The sequence below is a fragment of the Trichosurus vulpecula genome, chromosome 2 (assembly GCF_011100635.1).
Source record: "Trichosurus vulpecula isolate mTriVul1 chromosome 2, mTriVul1.pri, whole genome shotgun sequence".
Classification (NCBI taxonomy): domain Eukaryota; kingdom Metazoa; phylum Chordata; class Mammalia; order Diprotodontia; family Phalangeridae; genus Trichosurus; species Trichosurus vulpecula.
Genome location: NC_050574.1, coordinates 371,084,097 through 371,103,989, shown reverse-complemented (window position 1 = coordinate 371,103,989; position 19,893 = coordinate 371,084,097). Strand labels below are relative to the sequence as shown.

At 36.6% G+C, this 19,893-nt stretch overlaps 1 protein-coding gene across 1 annotated transcript in view; it reads left to right on the top strand.

Annotated features, from left to right (window-relative positions):
• SETD4 (SET domain containing 4) overlaps positions 1-10,183 on the top strand; it is a 39,196-nt gene extending 29,013 nt beyond the window's left edge. Inside the window, exons 7-11 of the mRNA XM_036745461.1 lie at positions 3,103-3,277; positions 5,317-5,398; positions 8,234-8,314; positions 8,731-8,854; positions 9,408-10,183. Of these exons, the coding sequence (XP_036601356.1) occupies positions 3,103-3,277; positions 5,317-5,398; positions 8,234-8,314; positions 8,731-8,854; positions 9,408-9,542 (597 nt within the window). The 3' untranslated portion in view covers positions 9,543-10,183. The remainder of the gene's footprint in view (positions 1-3,102; positions 3,278-5,316; positions 5,399-8,233; positions 8,315-8,730; positions 8,855-9,407) is intronic.
• Positions 10,184-19,893: the final 9,710 nt, after the last annotated feature.

Sequence of the window (19,893 nt, the reverse complement as noted above, 5' to 3'; positions counted from 1 at the left end):
ACTGATCCACACCTCTGTTTCTCAGCCAGTACCAGGTAGTTTTGATGACTGCTTCTCTGTAGTACAGTTTCATATCTGATATGGCTAGGCCACCTTCTCTAGCATTTCTTTTCATTAATACCCTAAATATTCTAGACCTCTTGTTTTTCTAGATGAATTTTGTTATAATTTTGTCCAGCTCAGTAAAATAATTTTTTGGTAGTTCAATTGGTATGGCACTGAATAGATAGATTAATTTAGGTAAAATTGTCATTTTTATTATATTAGCTCGGCCTAACCATGAGCAACTGATATTTTTCCATTTATTTAGATCTGACTTAATTCGTGTGAAAAGTGTTTCATAGTTATGTTCATATAGGCCCTGGGTTTGTCTTGGCAAATAGACTCCCAAATATTTTATAGTGTCTACAGTAACTTTGAATGGAATTTCTCTATCTCTTGCTGTTGGGCTTTGTCAGTAATGTATAGGAATGCTGAGGATTTATGTGGGTTTATTTTATATCCTGCAACTTTGCTAAAGTTGTTTATTATTTCAAGTAGTTTTTTACTTGTTTCTCTAGGACTCTCTAAATAAATCATCATATCATCTGCAAAAAGTGATAATTTAGTTTCTTCTTTTCCTATTCTAATTCCTTCACTTTCTTTTTCTTCTCTTATTGCTACAGCTAACGTTTCTAGTACCAAATTGAATAGTAGGGGTGATAATGGACATCCTTGTTTCACCCCTGATCTTATTGGGAATGCATCTAGCTTATCCCCATTACAAATAATGCTTGTTGATGGTTTTAGGTAGATGCTATTTATAATTTTAAGGAAGGTTCCATTTATTCCTATGCTTTCTAGTGTTTTTAATAGGGATGGGTGTTGTATTTTGTCAAAGGCTTTTTCTGCGTCTATTGAGATGATCATATGGTTTCTGCTAGTTTTGTTGTCGATATGGTCAATTATGCTAATCGTTTTCCTAATACTGAACCAGCCTTGCATTCCTGGAATAAATCCTACCTGGTCATAGTGTATTATTCTCGTGATGAGTTGCTGCAATCTTTTTGCTAATATTTTATTTAAGATTTTTGCATCAATATTCATTAGAGAAATTGGTCTATAATTTTCTTTCTTTGTTTTGACTCTACCTGTTTTGGGTATTAGTACCATATTTGTGTCATAAAAAGAATTTGGTAGGACTCCTTCTTCACCTGTTTTCCCAAATAGTCTACAAAGTATTGGAATTAGTTGTTCTTTAAATGTTTGATAGAATTCACAGGTAAAACCATCTGGCCCTGGAGATTTTTTCCTAGGGAGTTCATTGATGGCATGCTCAATTTCTTTTTCTGAGGTGGAGTTATTTAGAAATTTTACTTCCTTTTCTGCTTCTGTCTTAACAGACCAAAAAGCTCCCCCGAAGCCCCCCAAATATTTTGTTGATAACTTTTGTCTTTACATCAGAATTATTTCAGTTTCCCTCAACCTCCAAATCAAGCCTTCCTTTGTGACAAAGAAAAATAACCACGCAAAGTCACCCAGGGCTATGAAGTTGTCTGACAATATATACAATACTCGGCCCTAGCAATCCCCTGTCTCTATAAAATGAAGGGAGAGAGGTAGGTTTTGTTATCTGTTCTCTGAGCCCATTGCTTTGTCAGTTATTCAGAGTTTGACTTCCTTTTGGTGATGTTTATACATATATATATATATATATATATATATATATATATATATACACACACATATATATGCGTGTGTGTATATATATACATACACACACACATACATATATTACTATAGTCATGAGTATTGTTAAATTGTAAATTTTGCCCTGCATCAGTGCATACAAATTTTTCTGTGTTAATCTGGTTTGTTCATGTTTATCAAATGAACACAGTAACATTCTATTACATTCATATAACATAATTTTTTTCAGCCATTCTTCAGTTGTTAGGGACCCATTTTATTACTAGTTCTAGGAATTCTGTGGTGAAATTTTGGTATAAATTGGGCCTTTATTTCTGTCTTTGACTTCTTTGGATAGATAGGGCCCATAATGAAACTGCTGGCTCAAAGGGTATAAATGAGCAGTTTAGTCTCTCTTCTTGCCTAATTCCCAAGCGATATCCAGAATGGTTGGGCTAATTCATAGCTCCACCAATAGTGTATGGTTCCAGTGTTCTCATATCCCTACCAATGTTGACTGTTTTTTTCATCTTTACCAGTCTGCATGGAAAATTGATTTGTGATGAATCTATGCTCTTATGTGTACATTTGCAGTTTGCAGTTCTTTTTTTAAAAAAAAAACTTCATATTTGGGTAATCCAAATTTTATGGATTTCATAATACTGCTTTCTATTGGTTCTCCTCCCAGCTATCTGACCACTTCTTAGCTGCCTCAGCTGGATCATCAGTATGTTTTCTGTCCCTAAATTCTTTCCTTTACACACACACACATACATACATACATACGTACATACATATAGACTCTCTCCCTCCCTCTCTCTCCCCCTTTCTTTCTCCTTCTTCCTCTCTCTCTCCCTCTGGCTCTTTCTGTCTCTCCTCCTCCTGACTTGACATGATTACTTCTGATTTTTACTCTCAAATCTGTGTACCTGTCTCATCACTTCTTCGCCACCTTTGCTGGATCATCAGTATATATTGTCCCCAACTTCTTCCTTCTAAACACGCACACGCACACACACATACTCACACACATACTCTCTGTCTCTCTCATTCTCTCTCTCTGACTCTGTCTTTCCCTGACATGACATGGGTTTAATAATCTCTATGATTACTCTCATATCTATATATCCAGCCCTAGTCTTTTTCCCACCTCAGACAGCCTGTTAGACATTTTAACCTGGATATTCTCAGGTCTTCCAGACTCCAAACCCAGCTCTCTCACTGTTGTCCTACCTAGCTACCACCACATTCACTAGATTGTTAGCTCCTCAGAGGCAGGGGGACTTTTGTCTTTTTCATCTTTGCCTTATCATTAGTGCTTAGCACATAGTAGGTACTTAATAAATGCTTGTCAGTTGATATAATTTAGCCATTTATCCACTTTGAAATTAATCATGTCTCTTAAGTGTGATTTTAATCTGTTTTCCTTTGTAGGTAAAAGCAGCATTTAATGAGGAAACTCATTGTTATGAAATTAGGACTACTTCTAGTTGCAAAAAATATGAAGAACTGTTCATCTGCTATGGCCCTCATGATAACCACCGACTGCTTTTAGAATACGGATTTGTTGCCATCGATAATCCACATAGTGCTGTTTATACATCAATAGGTCAGGTCAAGTTTTTTTCCTGTGCACATGATGTGAGTGAATTCTTAAAGGCATTTTATATAATCTCTGATAAGGAGAACATGTTCATGACTTAGTTTCTTCTCTGTAGACCTGTCGAGTCAGTTCTTTGACATGAGTTTGTAGCTTAAATTTTTAATGAAAGAAAACTGGGATTCTGTAGGGAAACTGATCACAGGAAGACTGCTCTTGATGGAAAAAGGCATTGTAAAGTGTGAGAGATGAAAACAATGTTAATTCTCATAGTTCTTTGTACCACTTGTGTACTTTCATACTGCTATATTTATTTTTATTTCTTGCTAATAGATTATAAGCTTTTTGAGGGCAGGGACTGTGCTTTATTTATTTTTGTTTCTGTCTTAGTGCCTACCCTTGTCTCTTGTTTGTAGTAGGTGTTCAGGAAACGTATACTGAAATGAATAGAGAGGAAATGTGGAAATTATTGTACCAAGTTGTGTTTGGTTGAGAAGAATTAGATAGGGATTTATTCAGTGATAAGTATTTGTTGAGCGTCTGCTTTGCATAAAACACTGGATTGGTTACAATGGAGATTACCAAAAGGAAGTGCATTAATATAGCTTACAATCTAGAGAGAGAAAAATGTATGTTTTTCATTATGTTCTCCTTAATTGCTGTTTTCATTGGTATGGTATATTTTGTTTTATTACAATCTGGAGATGTATTCAGACATTAACTGATAAAGATCAAATGAAATTCCAAGAGATACTTTGTCCTTCCATAACAGAAGATTGATATTCTTGGCCTGAAGCCAAAGAAGTTACTTTTTGGTCAACATTAGAATGCTTCCTTTTTTGTGACTTCAGGTCATGGTGATAATGGCTTGATATTTAGTGCACAAATATTGGATAAAACAGGTTTATTGATTCTGAAGATTATGGATTTTAAAGGAGATTTTAGAAATCTTTAATATAACAAAGATGATGCTTTAGCTCTTAAGCAGAATATTTACCTGCTCATTCAAATTGAAAATGACTTAAGATAATAATTTTTCAGCCTCACTACAAGCTAGTTTTGGGACTGACTCGGATGTTTCATATTCATGATATATTACATAATAATAATAACATTAAAGAATTTGAAGAGCTAGAGTTTTCATATTGTGACTCCTTTATTTTACTGTTGAGGAAACTGAGACAGAGAGAGGGTAGCCCTAAAGCCCCCTGATGATTTAGTGTTAGAGTTAGGACTGAAGTTCAGGACTTTGTACTCCTACATAAGTGATTTTTTGCATTACTCTCTGCAGTTGACAAAATAGGGGGAAATAGAAAATATTTTATAGTTTAAACTATTGGATTAAAGTTGTTTTAATTTGAATTGCTTTTATAGTTTCAGCATTTGTGATTCTTGGCAATAGCTATGATGAAACAAATTTTACAAATCTTATTACCTAATCCTTCCCGTTGATTTGTCCATTGGAAGCAGGAATTAAAGTTGGATATGATAAACCACCCGGCAGTGAGTATATTGGAAGCGACACTGGGCTTGGAGTCAGGAGAGAGTAGTGTTCAAATCTTCTCTCTAAAACTTTACTAGCTCTAAGCCACTTAACCTGCTTGAGTGTTTCCTTGCTCATCTTACAGATGAGGAAAGGAATAATAATACAATATTACAGGGCTGTCATGAAATGTGAAATATTAAATGTGATCATTTGGATTAAGTAGTTTACAAATCTTAAAGCACTTTATGAATGTCATCTGTTATTAGTATTATTATTAATACTCTTTCTAACAGTATTTCCTTGAATATTACTATTAATACCCCATCCTTTACTGTGGTCTGCTGCCATGAAGTTATTATTACTTTGTGGATGGGTGAATGATCTTCCTGAATTGGGCCAGAGGAACAAATTCTGTTTTTGAATCTAAAGCTCTTAGCTTCTACCATCTTTGCTGTTATGTAATGCAAATGATAATACTCTAATTAAGCCACAGCTGTTGTCTGAATTGTGCCTCAAGTATGTGAATCTTTTTTTTTAATGAATCTTGTCTTTGAAAATGCAGATAACCTTGTTGATCACCTTCCCTCACTGGACACACAGATGAATAAGAAGATTTCCCTTTTAGGGGAGCATGGCTTTTCAGAGTAAGTATCCCTCTTTAATGAAATTTTCATTTCAGAAAGCTTTCTTAGGAAAACTTAGAGTAAACAGAGTTTTCTTCAAGGCTGACTTGATTAATCCAAAAATATTTACTGAATATAAAACAGGGTACCATGCTCAGGGCTTCTAGGGATAGACACATAAAATACAGTCCCTGCTTCTAGGAATTTAGGACTTATTTGCAGAGACCAGACATACTTGCACACAGAATGAATTAAATAACTATATAAGGAGGTAGCTGCTGAGTGGTATTTTTTTGATGTAGTATAAGTGTCTTTATGAAAATATGGTAGCAGTGGAGTCCCTTAGGACAGTATAAAAGCAGCAGTAACCTATTTGGCAGTTGTATTGGCAGTGAAGATGGGCTCCTAGCACTTATTCAACCAAGTGCCCTTGAAGAGTTTGGCCTTTGTTTCCTTGATTAAATTAGGAGTCCTTGATGATCTCCTTGCCTCAAGGGAAAGCCTAGTTTACATGGGTTTGAGTGACATGTTTGTGACATCAGAGACTTTTAGACCACGTGGGTTTAAGTTGCATTTTTGTGACAATTTTAGGTCACGTGGGTGAGTCGCATGTGTGGCTCACCTTTGACCCTGAACAAGATATATAAACCCAGAGTTTGGCTTTCTCTTTTGGAGCTCTGAGCCACAGCAGGAGTGGTGCATGACTCTAGGCCAGCCAGCCGTTGTTATGAGCTCCCTGGCTTTGAAGAAAAGCCAGATGTTGATTCTTCTCTGGTAACTGTATATTGTGATTTTGTCAGACAGAAATCTATCTGTTGATTTGTGTTTATTTGCTCTGAAGCTCAGGGTGCTGGCTTTTCCCCCTAAGCTGAGTGAATGATATTCCCATGTTGGATTAAAGTAAGATTGTTAACCCCTTAACGTTGCTTTCCTTAGTAAAGCAGGTCAAAAGAACCTGTGTTGGCAGCTTTCTGTGTGCTGGTTGTTGGCTTGTCTTACACCCCTGCAGCAGATGCTAGCAGATTGTTGTAACAGCTGTTGATTTGAGTTTGCAATTTGAGTGGTGCAATAATCTCATCAGGCCATATGTAGGAATGTTTGAAGCCTATTAATTTTGTGGGCATGGAAAAAAGGCTAAGGAATTGATTCAATGATGTGGTAGGTGAAAAAGCAATCTTGAAACCCACTGTTCATAAATTTTGCTTCATGATTAATCCATGGCCAGTGACCTATTCTGGGTGAGTTTCTTCCCACTCTTCCCTTCCTTACTTACTTGTAAGCTTCTACCTCTTAACATGAAACTGGTCTAAATATTCATTAAAGTAAAGCATAAAAACATAATTAAGGAAATAACTATACAAGATTCCTTGAAAGTCCAAAATTATACAAGATTTCTTCAAAGATGAAATATAGGTAAGTGATGCACACCAAAGGTTTTGCCATTGTCGTAGAGGAGAATCATCACAAGGCCTAAGTCAAGGGGTTTCCTGTAGGTGATGATGTTCCCCAGATGCTCCTATTTTTGGATGATATTGTCCTCATTGCAGCAAGCCCTAGATCTTAAGAGAGTCTCCTGAACAAGATTTGTAATCACTCTCAAGAGTTTTCTTAACTTTTCAAATAGGAAAAATTCAAATAGATGAAGAATGAATGACATGTTATCCAGGCTGAGACATTCACTTGGGTGAACCACTTGTAAAACCAGTTCATCGGTGTGCATACACTGCACATGGACTTTGAATTGATCCCAGAATTGGAAGACGAGGCTTCATTACCTTTGGAAAAAGGATTCAAACATTTTCTTTGAAGGGTTGTCTTTTTAACTTCAAGAATAGCCACCAATTTGGTTATGAGTCACATATCACTCAGGACACTGAAGAATTTCAATTCAAGATCATTAATGGAATAGTGCATAATGGGCCTGACGTTAAAAGGGAAAAATGGTATAAAGTGTATCATCGAAGAAGTGTATAATCAGAAAAAAGATGGCTACTTGTGTTAGGAACCAGAATTCAGAGATTAGAGCTGGAAGGTACCTTAGAGGGCATTAGGTCCAACCATCCTATTTTCCAGATGCGGAAATTAAGACCCAGAGAAGTAAAGAGACTTGTTCAAGGCCACATAGCTTGTAATTAATTGGCAAAGCCATGATATAAACCCAGGTTTTCTTAATTCTAAGTTAGCACATTCTTCACTGCACCACATGGCCACAGTGTACAGTCTGCAGGCTCCTCTCAATATGATTGATGTCAAGATGAGGATGAAGGCCCCTGACAGTGTGCTAGGTGGATCTGCTCTGGAGAACATATGGAAAAGCATGCATGGTTTGGCTCTGATCTCCATAGTTGGAAGGAATGCCCGCATGGATAAAATTGAATAATTGAGTAAATCTTCTATAAAATATATGCCAAATCAAAGAGTAAATAATTTTGGATTGTTCGTGTCATTTGTTCTCCACTTCCTTAGGTTTATATAGGTAATTAGAAGGAGACCAATTCCTTTTCATTCCAAAATGAACTCTTACCCTCTAACTCTACAGTTCCTTTTCACATATTGTCTTCCCTTATTAGGATGTAAGGATGTGAAGGCAGGGCCTATCTTTCTTTATGCTTGTATTTGTATTCCCAGTGCCTGGAATAGAGTAAGTGGTTAATAAATGCTTTATTTATTCTGATTCTATCTATCCATTTTATTTTTTCACATTTGTGACTTTTTCTGCCTTTTCCTTTGGCCCAACATCACAGGCCACATGTTGTTTAGCAGGATCTTAAAGAAAACGGCCATAATGGTGTGTCATAGTATGCTGCAGTGAAGGACTTATAATTTCTACTACTGATGGTTATTTTTCTTCTTTAGGAATTTAACTTTTGGATGGGATGGGCCATCTTGGAGACTGCTTACAGCCCTTAAGTTGTTATGTCTTGAAGCGGATGAATTGTAAGTTTCTGAGTTGTGTTCCCAATGTGCAATTGAACATATTCTTCATCTAGAAACCAGGGCTTCGTTTGTCTTTGTACTTTTTATCAACAGCTTCAATTTGGAGGACAAGGGATGTTGATCAGTCAGCAAGCATTTATTAAGTGTGCCAGGGGCTGTCTTAACACATTGGGGATTCAAAGAATGCGTGCACAATCCCAATTTACAAAAGAACTTGAATTCTGATCAGAAGACAAACATTTTTAAAGTAGTTAAAAGTATATACAACATAAATATAAAGTGTATAAACACAAATATGTACAATATGTTTAGAAGAAAGTAAGAAAGATTTTGTGGGTTTGTACTGAGGCACAGCTTTTATATTTCCCTTCTTGTAAGTGCTGCTGATGTTAACATGTTCAATATTTTGGTTCTAGTACATGCTGGAAGAAAGTGCTTCTTGGTGAAGTAATTTCAAGCACAAATGAATGGAAGAGTTTGGTTTTATCCAGAAAAATATGCATTTATCATATAGAAGAGGCCAAAACTGCACTTCAGAAGGTATATTTCTAAAACACAACATTCTTTATTTAAAAAATCCTAACTAGGTTAAACTATTCTGTTTTATCTGCACATGAAATATGTGAATGTGAAATATGAATAGTATTTGGGGTGGTATTCAGTTGATTGTTTTAATAAAACGAAGTTGCCGGAATATTGCATGTGGAAGGAACAGGCAAATTTAGTAGCATATATATTTGCACATCTCAATAGAGCTTTATAATTCAAACATTTTGTGTTTGGGAATTGCTTTGGTCTTCTGTTAAAACAGTGATTCTCACAGTTTTCCACAGTGGTAGAAGCCTTCAACTTAGATAAAACCTTTGGCTGAACCTTTGTAGTAAAATGCTTTAAAATTATTATTTTTAAATTCGTATTAACAAACAGCATAATGTTCACATAAAAAATAAGAAACGGGTTGTTTGAGGATATTTTTACAGCACAGTGTGAGGAACACTGGGTTAAACCATTTATCTTATATTCCTGAGTCAACTCAGTCATTGGAAAATTCTTCTGAAATTATTACTAATATTGATGCTTACATCGTTTCTAGATTTCCCATATGAAGGCTGAAGAAGCAACCCTGAAAGACCAGTTAACTTTGATAGAGAATTTATGGATAGAAGAACTAAAGCTTCTTCAAGTATCTGCAGATATTCTAGAGACTATGCACCAAGAAACCACCTGACCTGCCGAGAATTATTTCCTCTACCCCTGTGGTGTGTGACTTTTTGCAGGTTGCCTGGTTCTTTTGATGATGAGTTTTTTGAATCTTCTGTTTGCAAAAACATCACCCCTTCAGGAAGCATTTAAGTACTTGGTCCAATCTCTCTGTTGAGTGCTGAAAGTACAAATATAAAAGAAAGATAGTCCCTGCCCTTAGGGAGGACACATTCTTCTGGGGGATTAAAAGGTGCTCACAGTTAAGTGAATATTCAGTTTATACAAAATATTTGGGAAGTGGCTGGAAAGGGATACTAGCAACTGGGTGAATCAAGAAAAGCGTCTTGAAAGAGGTGGCTTGAGCAGAGCCTTGAAGGGGTTTAGAGGTTGCAAAAGTACGAGGAAGGAAGAAGACCATTGTAGGCTTGGGATGATAGCTGGGGAAAAGATGAGGAGGCAGGAGATTGAATGTCCCATTCAGCAAGATGTCACATACAAGCAATATCATGAATGGCCAGCAAGAGGACTGATGTGACCAGAGTAATGTGGAATCAGCCTGGAAACATAGGCTGGAGCAACATTGTAAAGGGCTTAAAGAACCTGATCCACAGACATCTATCCACTTGTGTTCATATCTTTGCCACCACTTAAAAACACATACACGATATGCACATATATTATTAGCATAGTAAATGTTTTATTATGTTAATTGATTATTTAAATGTATTTATATAATATTAATATATTTATGATGTTAACACAGTATATTAGTATATGATAAAATATAACAATATATTAAGTATAATAAGAACTGAACTGATAATATATAATGATATTGCATATCATATACATAATAAGAACTGAATGGATGATAATATATATTAATATTATACATAATATTAATATATAATAAGAACCAAAACACTATATATACATCCATCTATACACATATATGTTATATACAGACAGAGGAGATTGGTCTTTGTGCCTTTAGAATAAGAATTATATAGATAGTAACTACAATAATGTAAATAAAAACTGATTAATTATAATGACCAGTCTTAGCCCCTGAGAACAGAAGATGAAACACGTCTTCTTGGTAGAGAGGTAGGAGACTGAATGTAGAAGGGAACATGTGCCATCAAATGCAGTTGGTTTTGCCTGTATTTTTTATATTGTAAAATATGTTCTAGTGAGGTATTATGTTGGGGAATGACTATTCTAATAAAAAGTATGTTTTATATACATACTCACAAATAGGTGTATATGTATAGAGAGGCAGTGTGATATAGTGGATGGAGAGCTGTCCTTGGAGCCAGGAGGATCTGAGTTTGAGTCCTGCTTCAGACACATACAGACTGTGACCATGGGTAAGTCTCAGTGCTCTAGGCAGCTTTCTAAGACTAAGTTACAGAGGGGCTGATCTGCATTGGTGTAGAAAATTCCTTATTGGGGACTTCATATGATTTAAAATGAGTTAAATCACAAGTCCAGTCTCTGTCTCTATCTGTGTGTGTACACTTGGATTTTCACATGTGTGCATTCACACATAGAGAGATATATATGCACATATATAGGAATATGTATAAACACAGCCATACCACCACATATATGTACAGAAAGAGCTAATGCTTCAAGGAAAAGTATAAGGAAGAAGAAAATGAGGGAATATGTCAGAGGCCCCTGGACATGTGTAATCTCCTGCCTCATCCCCTCTCCTCAGAATCTGTACAAAATGAAAGCAATGCACATTTTCAAGATGCTTGGAAACCATTTAAGAAAGATACAAGCTGAATGTACAATTCAGTTGCCACAGGTAAAAGTCATTTTAGTATTAAGTTAGCATCTTTTCTCCCCAACAATCCTTTTCCCAAAGGTTGGAGTGAGCTTGGGCTTCAAGGGCAAGGTCCAGTCTAAAATCCCCTTGAGGGTTCATTGTCTACAGACAGCCTTACACATCTTTCCTCACTTTGGGCAGAGCTCCCAAAGGTATCAGTTCATCCCTCTTCATTATATCCTTCACACCTCTACCAGAGCTATCTTGCTAAAGCTCTGATGGAATAGTTACTTCTCCATTCAAAACCCTCCAGTGGCTTTCCATTGCCTAGGAAGTTATGTATAAATACAGTGTCATTCAGAGTCGTTCTGCAAGCCAATGTCACCCTGGTTTCTGATGTTTATCCCAGGCTACTCCCTTGTCTTTCTCTATATTGTAGTCAAACTCTTCCCTTTGCCCTCTCCTCTTCTTATGCCTTTGCTCATACCTATCACTACAATATATTTCATCCCAGCAGTGAGTGATGAGTGGTGATGGTGGTGTCAGGATATGTATGTTTGTGTTGGGGGAGGAGGTCAGTAGTAGTGCTCTGTGTGTATATGTGTGTGTGTCTGTACACACACATTCGTATACATGTCCATGAAATGATGATGGCTTCAGAGGTCAATTCACGTGTCATCTCCTACAAGTAGCTTTTCCTTATCCCCTCAAGGAGGTTCAGGGATAAGGGAGGGGATCTCCCTGACTTGCACTAGTCAAGGAGTTAGCTTGACAACAAACTGAATGTATAGATTCAAAATGAAACCATGCCTGGATAAATGCATGGTATAGACATCTTGAGAGCCAAGATTGAGGCTAGCTCTCCTGCTTGAATTTGTTCTTGAGGATCAAAACATCTCTCATCTCGCCCCTTAGCTAACACATGAGAAGAGCTGCCTTATTGCCAAAGGAAATTTCTGTTCTGATCAGCAGTGGACCTGTGGTGTTGGGGCCACACCCTTTAGGGCCACAGAACTATGTTCTGTGAAGTTTAGATTCAGTCAAAGGGCCAGACTAGACCTAGAGGACCACATGTGACCTTGGGGCTGCAGGTTCCCCACCCTTGGTACATGGCTGTTTTTTTCCATGTCCATCAACTTATGAATAAAACAATTAAAAAATCACTAACAAAGTGAGAGCATGGAGTGTAAGCTAAACATGTCAGCATTGTGATTTGACAGCTAAAAAAAATACATTTTTTTTAAAAAGCTTGTGATTTTATTGGTATATTTCCCTTGAGGAAACTGCTACTACTACAAATTGTCACAATTTTAGAGAGTTGCCTGTAGACTTAAGCTTCATTGAGAGAGAGAGAGAGAGCGCATCCAAAATGAGGTATATATTAATCACATTGTGCTTTTCCCTAGTTAGAAATCTGAAATATTGTGTTACATGAGGCATATTTAGAAAAGGTTATCAGGATCCTGAAAAAGTTGGAGATCATGCCATATGAAGATTGGTTGAAGGGAATGGGTATGGTTAGCCTTTGAGGACAAGATAATCCTTAGGGGAGACATACTAGCTGGTTTCCTGGTATTTGAATGGCTCTCTTGTGGATATGATTACAGAAAGCAGAATTAAGAGCAATGGGGCCAAGCACTAGAGCTAAGATGGAACAGAATTAGAATTGCCTAATTTGAAAATTGAAACATCCTGGTTGAAAAATCCATTTTTTCAGTCTTTGCACAAACAAAGCCAATGCAGCAAAGATTAGAAGGAAATCAGAAAGCTGCAAAGCAATTTTTATAGCTCATGTCTCTAATAAAGGCCTCATTTCTAAAATATATAGAGAACAGAGTCAAATTTATAAGAATACAAGTTATTTCCCAATTGATAAATGGTCAAAACATATGAATCAGTTTTCAGATGAGGAAATGAAAACTAGAGTTATACGGAAAAAAAAGCTCTAAATTACCGTTGATTAGAAAAATGCAAATTAAAACAACTCTGCAGTACCCCTACACGTATCCCATTGGCTAATATGACAAAAAAGGAAAATGATAAATGTTGGAGATGTGGGAAATTTAGAACACTAATGCATTGTTGGTGGAGTTGTGAACTGATCCAACCATTCTGGAGAGCATTTTGAAACTATGCCCCTATAAAAATGTGCATACCCTTTGATCCAGCAATACCACTACTGGATCTGTATCCCAAAGACATTATAAAAAAGGGGAAAGGACCCACATGTACAAAAATAATTATAGCGATTCTTTTTTGTGGTGGCCAAGAATTGGAAATTAAGGGGATGGTGTGGTATGTGAATGCAGTGGAATACTATTGTGCTAATTAGAAATGATGAATGGGGATTTCAGAAAAACCTGGAAAGATTTACATGAACTGATGCTGAGTGAAGTGAGCAGAACCAGGAAAACATTGTACACAGCAACAGCAACATCATGCAATGACCAACTTTTATAAGACTTAGCTCTTTTCAGCAATACAGTGATTTAATACAAATCCAAAAGACTCATGATGGAAAATGCTGTCCACATCCAGAGAAAGAACTATGGAGTCTGAATGCAGATCAAAGCATACGATTTTCTCTTTTTCTGTTTTTGTTTTACGTCTTGTGGGTTTTTCCTTTTCTCTGATTTTTCTTTCACAACATGACTGATGTGGAAATATTTTTTAATATGATTGTATGTGTATAGCCTATATGAGATTGCTTGTCATCTTGGGGAGTGACGAAGGGGAAAAATTGGAACTCAAAATCTTATAAAAGTGAATGTGGAAAACTATCTTTAAATGGAATTGGAAAAAAATAAAATACCATTAGGTGGAAAAATCCATTTTTTCCTTTTGATGTTTCTTTATTGGGTAGAATTTTTATTGCATAGTGGTTATTCAAAAAATGTATTTAATGTTTCTACTTTTTTGGCATTCATGAGGTTTTTATGCTTTATTATATGGTCATAGAGGGAATCTTAGAGTTGCTTTAAAGTAAATTTGAATTTCTAGTGATTTGGAGCATTTTTTCATGTGGTTCTAGCTTTAGCTAGCTTTGATTTTTTTTCCCTTTGAGAGCTGACCATTCACTCCCTTTGACCATTTGTCAACTGGAGGATGACTGGTTCAAAATTTGAATCAATTCCTTATATACCTTAAAAAGGAAAGCTTTATCAGAGATTATCCTGCCACCAGGATTTTCCCCAGTTGGGTCCTTCTCTTTTAATTTTAGATGAGTTGGTTTTGATTGTACATGCACTTTTAAATTTTATGTATTCAAAATCATTCATTTTACTTTTTCTGAACCTCCCTTTTGTTTGCTCAGAAGTTCTTCCAGTTTTCAGCAATCTGAACTTTTTGCCATTGTTCTCAGACCTCTCTGTCTGTTTCATTATGCTGACCTGGCCTGGAAAAAATGACTTGCTGTGATTTAAAAAAAAATCCTGATTAAAATTTGGTGTGATGTGTTTCATAGATCTTTGTGGAGTTGTGGTGAGGAACCTGGACTTTTTCCTGCTTCTCTGCCATCTGTCTCCAATTAATTTTTAATTCTTTCTTCACTTTTCCTTTATTGTATATAATTTTTATTGCATCATGGTCATTATTAAATATTTCTCCCTTTTTTATATTCATGAGGTTTTTATGCCCTAGCATATGGACAATTTTAGTGAAGGTACTGTTCACAATTGGGAAATAGGTATATTTTTTTTCTATTCCCATTCAGTTATTGTCAGAAGTCCATTAGAGCTAATTTTTGAAAATCCTATTCAGGCCCTCAACTGATTTCTTTCTTTTTTTTTTTCTTTTTCTAGTTAGATTTGTGTAACTCAGAAAGCAGTATATTGAAGTCTCTCATTCATTCTTCACTGAGTCCTTCACCTCTGTATTCAGAGGTGGGTAGTATGTTTAATCATTAGTCCTCTGGAATTGTGGTTGGTCAGTACGCTGATTAGGGGTTCTAAGTCTTTCAGAGTTGTTTGTCTTGACCATATTGTCATTGCAGAAACTGTTGTTGTGATTCTGATTATTGCACTCTGCCTCTGTTCATTCAAGTCTCCCCAGGTTTCTCTGAGATAATTTCTTTTACTGTTTCTTAGGGCACAATAGTATGCCATCACATTTATGTGCCACAACTTGTTCAGCCATTCCTAAATTTATGAGCTTCCTCTTGGATTCCTATTCTTTGCTACCTCAAAAAGAGGAATAAATATTTTTCTGAGAAGGAGTGGAGAGATAGGAGGCAAACCAGGAAAGAGGAGTGACGTGAAAACCCACAGAGGAGAGAGTATTTAGGAATGGATGAAAAAAAAGAGTGGGTCGTTAACAATGTCAAATGCAAAGAGAAAGGATGAGGATGAAGAAAAGGTCATGAGAAATCAGTGGAGTGATGAGATCAAAAGCCAGATTGCAAAGGTTCGAGTGAGTGAGAGGGCTGTGCGCACCAATAATATTTATTCGTAGGTTAAGTGCTTTCTCCTCCCTGAAGAATAGTGGACTTGGAGTCATGTAACATGTGTTGGAGTCCTGCCTCTGGTATTTATCAGTGATGCAATACTGGTCCCCAACCATCCTTAGGTTCTTTGAATCTCAGTTTCCATCATTTCCGGAGTATGCATTGTAAATGCTTATTGTGATGTTCAGATGAGATGTGTATTAAGTACTTTACACACTGTGATTTGCTATTAACAGTTATTATTATTATTATTATTTCTTTTATTTTTATTAGAATTTTCTCTCCCACTAATTCCTGGACTTTTTTTTTTCCTCTCAAGAGGATTAAATTAATTAGTTGTAATGTCACCCCAAAAGATATACTACTGAAAAAATGTGATGTCAAAGGGCACCAGTGGCCTTCTAATGTCCAATCCAGTGCCTGCCAGTCTTTTTTCTCTTTTGCGGGCTTCCATGTGGCATTGTTTGTGAGCAAATCACTACTCTCTTAGATTCAGTTGCCTCACCTTTAAGTAAGGGGGCTAATAATACTTGCATCATCATTCTCTTAGCAGTGCTGCAGGGACTACAGACCTAGTTATTTATTGCCATTTGTTTAGTAATGCTCTCAGTCATGAGGATATCGCTGTTCCAATCTATAGCAATAAAATCTTTCAAATAAGAAGGAAGATATATCCAATAAATTTCTTGACCAACATTGATCCAGTTCCAAGTAGAGATGTCCAGTTCATGTAGGATTGCTGTCTATAAGAGGACTTCTGAAAACTCTGAATAAAGCAATATAATTTTTGGGTACAATGTAGGGAATTCAATAAAGTATTTATATTTCAGTGCCTGACACATAGTAAATGCCATACTACTGCTATTACTATTTCAATTTAAGGCCACAAAATCTTTCAACCAGAAAACAGGGTTTTGTTGTTGAGTCACATCCAAATCTTCGAGACCCCAAATAGGGTTTTCTTGGCAACGACACTGGAGTGGTTTGCCATTTCTTTCTCCAGCTGAGTTTACAGATGAGGAAACTGAGGCAAACAGCAGTTGAGTGACTTGCCCGGGGTTACTGCTAGGGGGTGTCTGAGGTCAGATTTGAACTCGCATCTTCCTGACTCTAGGCCCAGTACTCTCTCCATTAAACCACCTAGCTGTCTCAAAACAGGACACTTTACTGATTGGTTAATTACTGTGCCACCTAACTGCCTCTCTGGATCCTCATGGATCCTAACATCTTGTTTTATACATAGATACAACGGTTTTTGAATGACTGAATGAACAGAAAGTGTCCCATATTGTCTTCATTCTGGATCTTGGGTTAAGCAGGCTTCACTCTCCTAGAAAATCATTGTCATAATCTCACTGTTTGACCATAATTTAAAAATATGCAGCCATTACTAGTGAACTTTAAAGAAGGTTTGTGTGAACACAAATCTAAGTAAACATACAGTTAAAGAGAGTAGCCAGTTCCTTTATAAAAAGCTTCCCGTTAATAGCTTCTCTGGGATATTGAGGACATAAATGAATTTACTTAAAGATTTGTTTAAACAGATTGTTAAAGAACCTATAAGGTGGGGAAGAACAGTAAGCATTAATTAAACACGAACTACGGGCAAGGTACTGTGCTTTCATCTACTAGTAAGACAAGAAACATTGGTATTTTTCCCGTTCCATTCACTGGAATGGTTCAAATATTTTAGATATGGTTAACGGTAATAATTTGAGCTTCTTGAGAGAGAAGTAGCTTATTTTGTGGTTTTCTATCAATACGAATCTATATGTTTTCCCCCCCTTTCTTTGTAATCACAGTTCGTAGTACAGTGCCTAGCACACTGTACATACTTAATAAATGTTTGTTGGTTTAGCTTAGAAAAAAAAAAAACCGGACATTTAAGCCCAATATGGTTTCACAAGGACACTAACAAAGTAGCAAGTGGAGAATGTTGCCTGAAGGAGCATTCCATGAAACAGAAAATAAAACCCAGTGCTATCTTTAGGAATCCAAATATGCAACTGAAAATTTACTACATTTGTGGTGTGATGTAAATTGTCTGAAGCTCACTTCATTCACTGCCTTGGGTTCATATTCTTCTCAACTGATAGGATAACCACTTCAGTCTAAAATAATGGAACATTCCTAACTAAGGAGCAAGATATTTAGGTCCAATTCAGGTCATCTAGAACACTGATCCAGTGGCCGGTGGAGAGCTCTAGTTCATGTTAGATGGATGCCAAAAAGAAGAATCCTTAAAACCCTACAAGGATAATGCAATCAAATCTCTATTATCTTTAGTATTTGCCCCATCATTTCATGAATTACATGAATAAAATAGTGTAGATAGACTTCCATGTATTGATTTACTAACCTACTAAAATGGTAGACTAAATAAACTCACGGTTGAGTTCCATTTATTTAATATTGGTTTCCCATTCTGTTTCAGTCAAAGGCAGTGAAATCTTTCAAATAAGAGAATGCCTAAATCCAGTAGAATTCCTCACCTACAGAGACCCAGTTGCGGCTATTGATTACCAGTGTTTGTTAGATGGTGTTCTATAAGAGGACACCTGAAAATTGTGCAGAACGCTACAATCTTTAGGAAACAAACTATGTCTGGCGCATTACTTAAAGACCAATTACACGACTACATTTTGGTAGGTATTCTTAATCCATAACCTATATCTACGTCAGCGATTGCAACAAAATATTTAAGCCTGGAATCAAGATAGATAAATCCGAAACAGGTTTTCTAGGATATTGATTCTACAGCCTGTGGAGAGTTCCAGGTTATTTTAGATTGTGGCTCATGGTAAGACTCTTGAAATCCATTTGAAAAATAACATAATCTTTGGGAAACAGGTATAATCTTTGAGGACAATATATGGTCTACATATGAACTGGCTTAGCTTCATTTGGTGTGTATTTCTGTTGATAGGATATCTGTATTTAAAATTTCAGAAAATGAAATCTTTCAGTTAGAAAATAAGGTATGTAAGTTCCTTACAGGTCTAAAGGAAACTGATAAAGTAATCCAAGGAGAGTCCTAGGTCATGTTAGATTGTTGCCAATATATTCTATCCTGAAAATTCAGCAGCAAGTCTATCCTGTCTTTTGGAACACAAGTGGTTGTTGTTCTATTGTTTCTATGGTCTTTGACTCTTTGTGACCTCATTTAGGGTTTTCTTAAAAAAGATGCTAGAGTAGTTTGCCATTTCCTTCTCCAGATAACTTTACAGATGAAGAAACGGAGACAAACAGGGTTAAGTGACTTGCTCAGGGTCATACAGCTAGTATCTGATGCAAGATTTGAACTCAGGTCTTCCTGACTGCAAGTCCAGCCTTCCATCCATTGTGTCACCAAGTTGCCCAGGCTGTCTTTTAATTGAAAATCCTATAAGGTAAGAAGTCCCAGATGAAGAACAGCAGAGCCCTTCAGTGTTCAACACCCATTGCTGTGGACTGAGGGAAGCACACGGTAGGCTGGCTTCTGGATGGGAAACTGCATCTCTGGTCAGAAGGGTCCTGTAGTTCCTTGGGGTTCAGACTTCTGCCATTTTAGACTAAAAACTGACTGGCACCAATAGGCTCCTGCCCCATCATCCAGAGGGGGAAATATTGGCATTAGTGAAATGGGATCTAATAAAATGATTCTATGTTACCTGATAAGGAGTGAGGAAGGAGGGCCAAGGACATAGGGAGTTTGACTCTTAAGGGCATCCAACAAGAGGCTGAGATGGGTTTTGCGGGGAGCAATGCCCAGTTTCATGGGCCATACATGCATCCTGGGGCTCAGAACACTGTAGCCAAACATTTTCACTGGCTCATAGCACCTATCTTGCTATCTTGTTCTGTTCACATCTAGGAGTCTCCCTTTTCCCTTTTCCCTCACCCCCACCAAACTAAAACCCTTCTTTCTTCTACCATTTTAGTTGTTCCCAAATATTCCTGATCCTCAGCAAATATTTCTTGCTGTTTCAGATGCCAAGTGCATTAAATCATTACCTGTGTCATTTAACTTTGGGGCAGCAGTAGTTGCTAATCTCAAAATACCAACTTGTGATCTGTACCTTTAAGCAAAATCTGGAAGGACCTATTTCCCATACAAGACCAAAGGAAGGCCTCCTTAAAAAAAAAAACAAAAAAAAAAACAACCCCACTGAAATTATT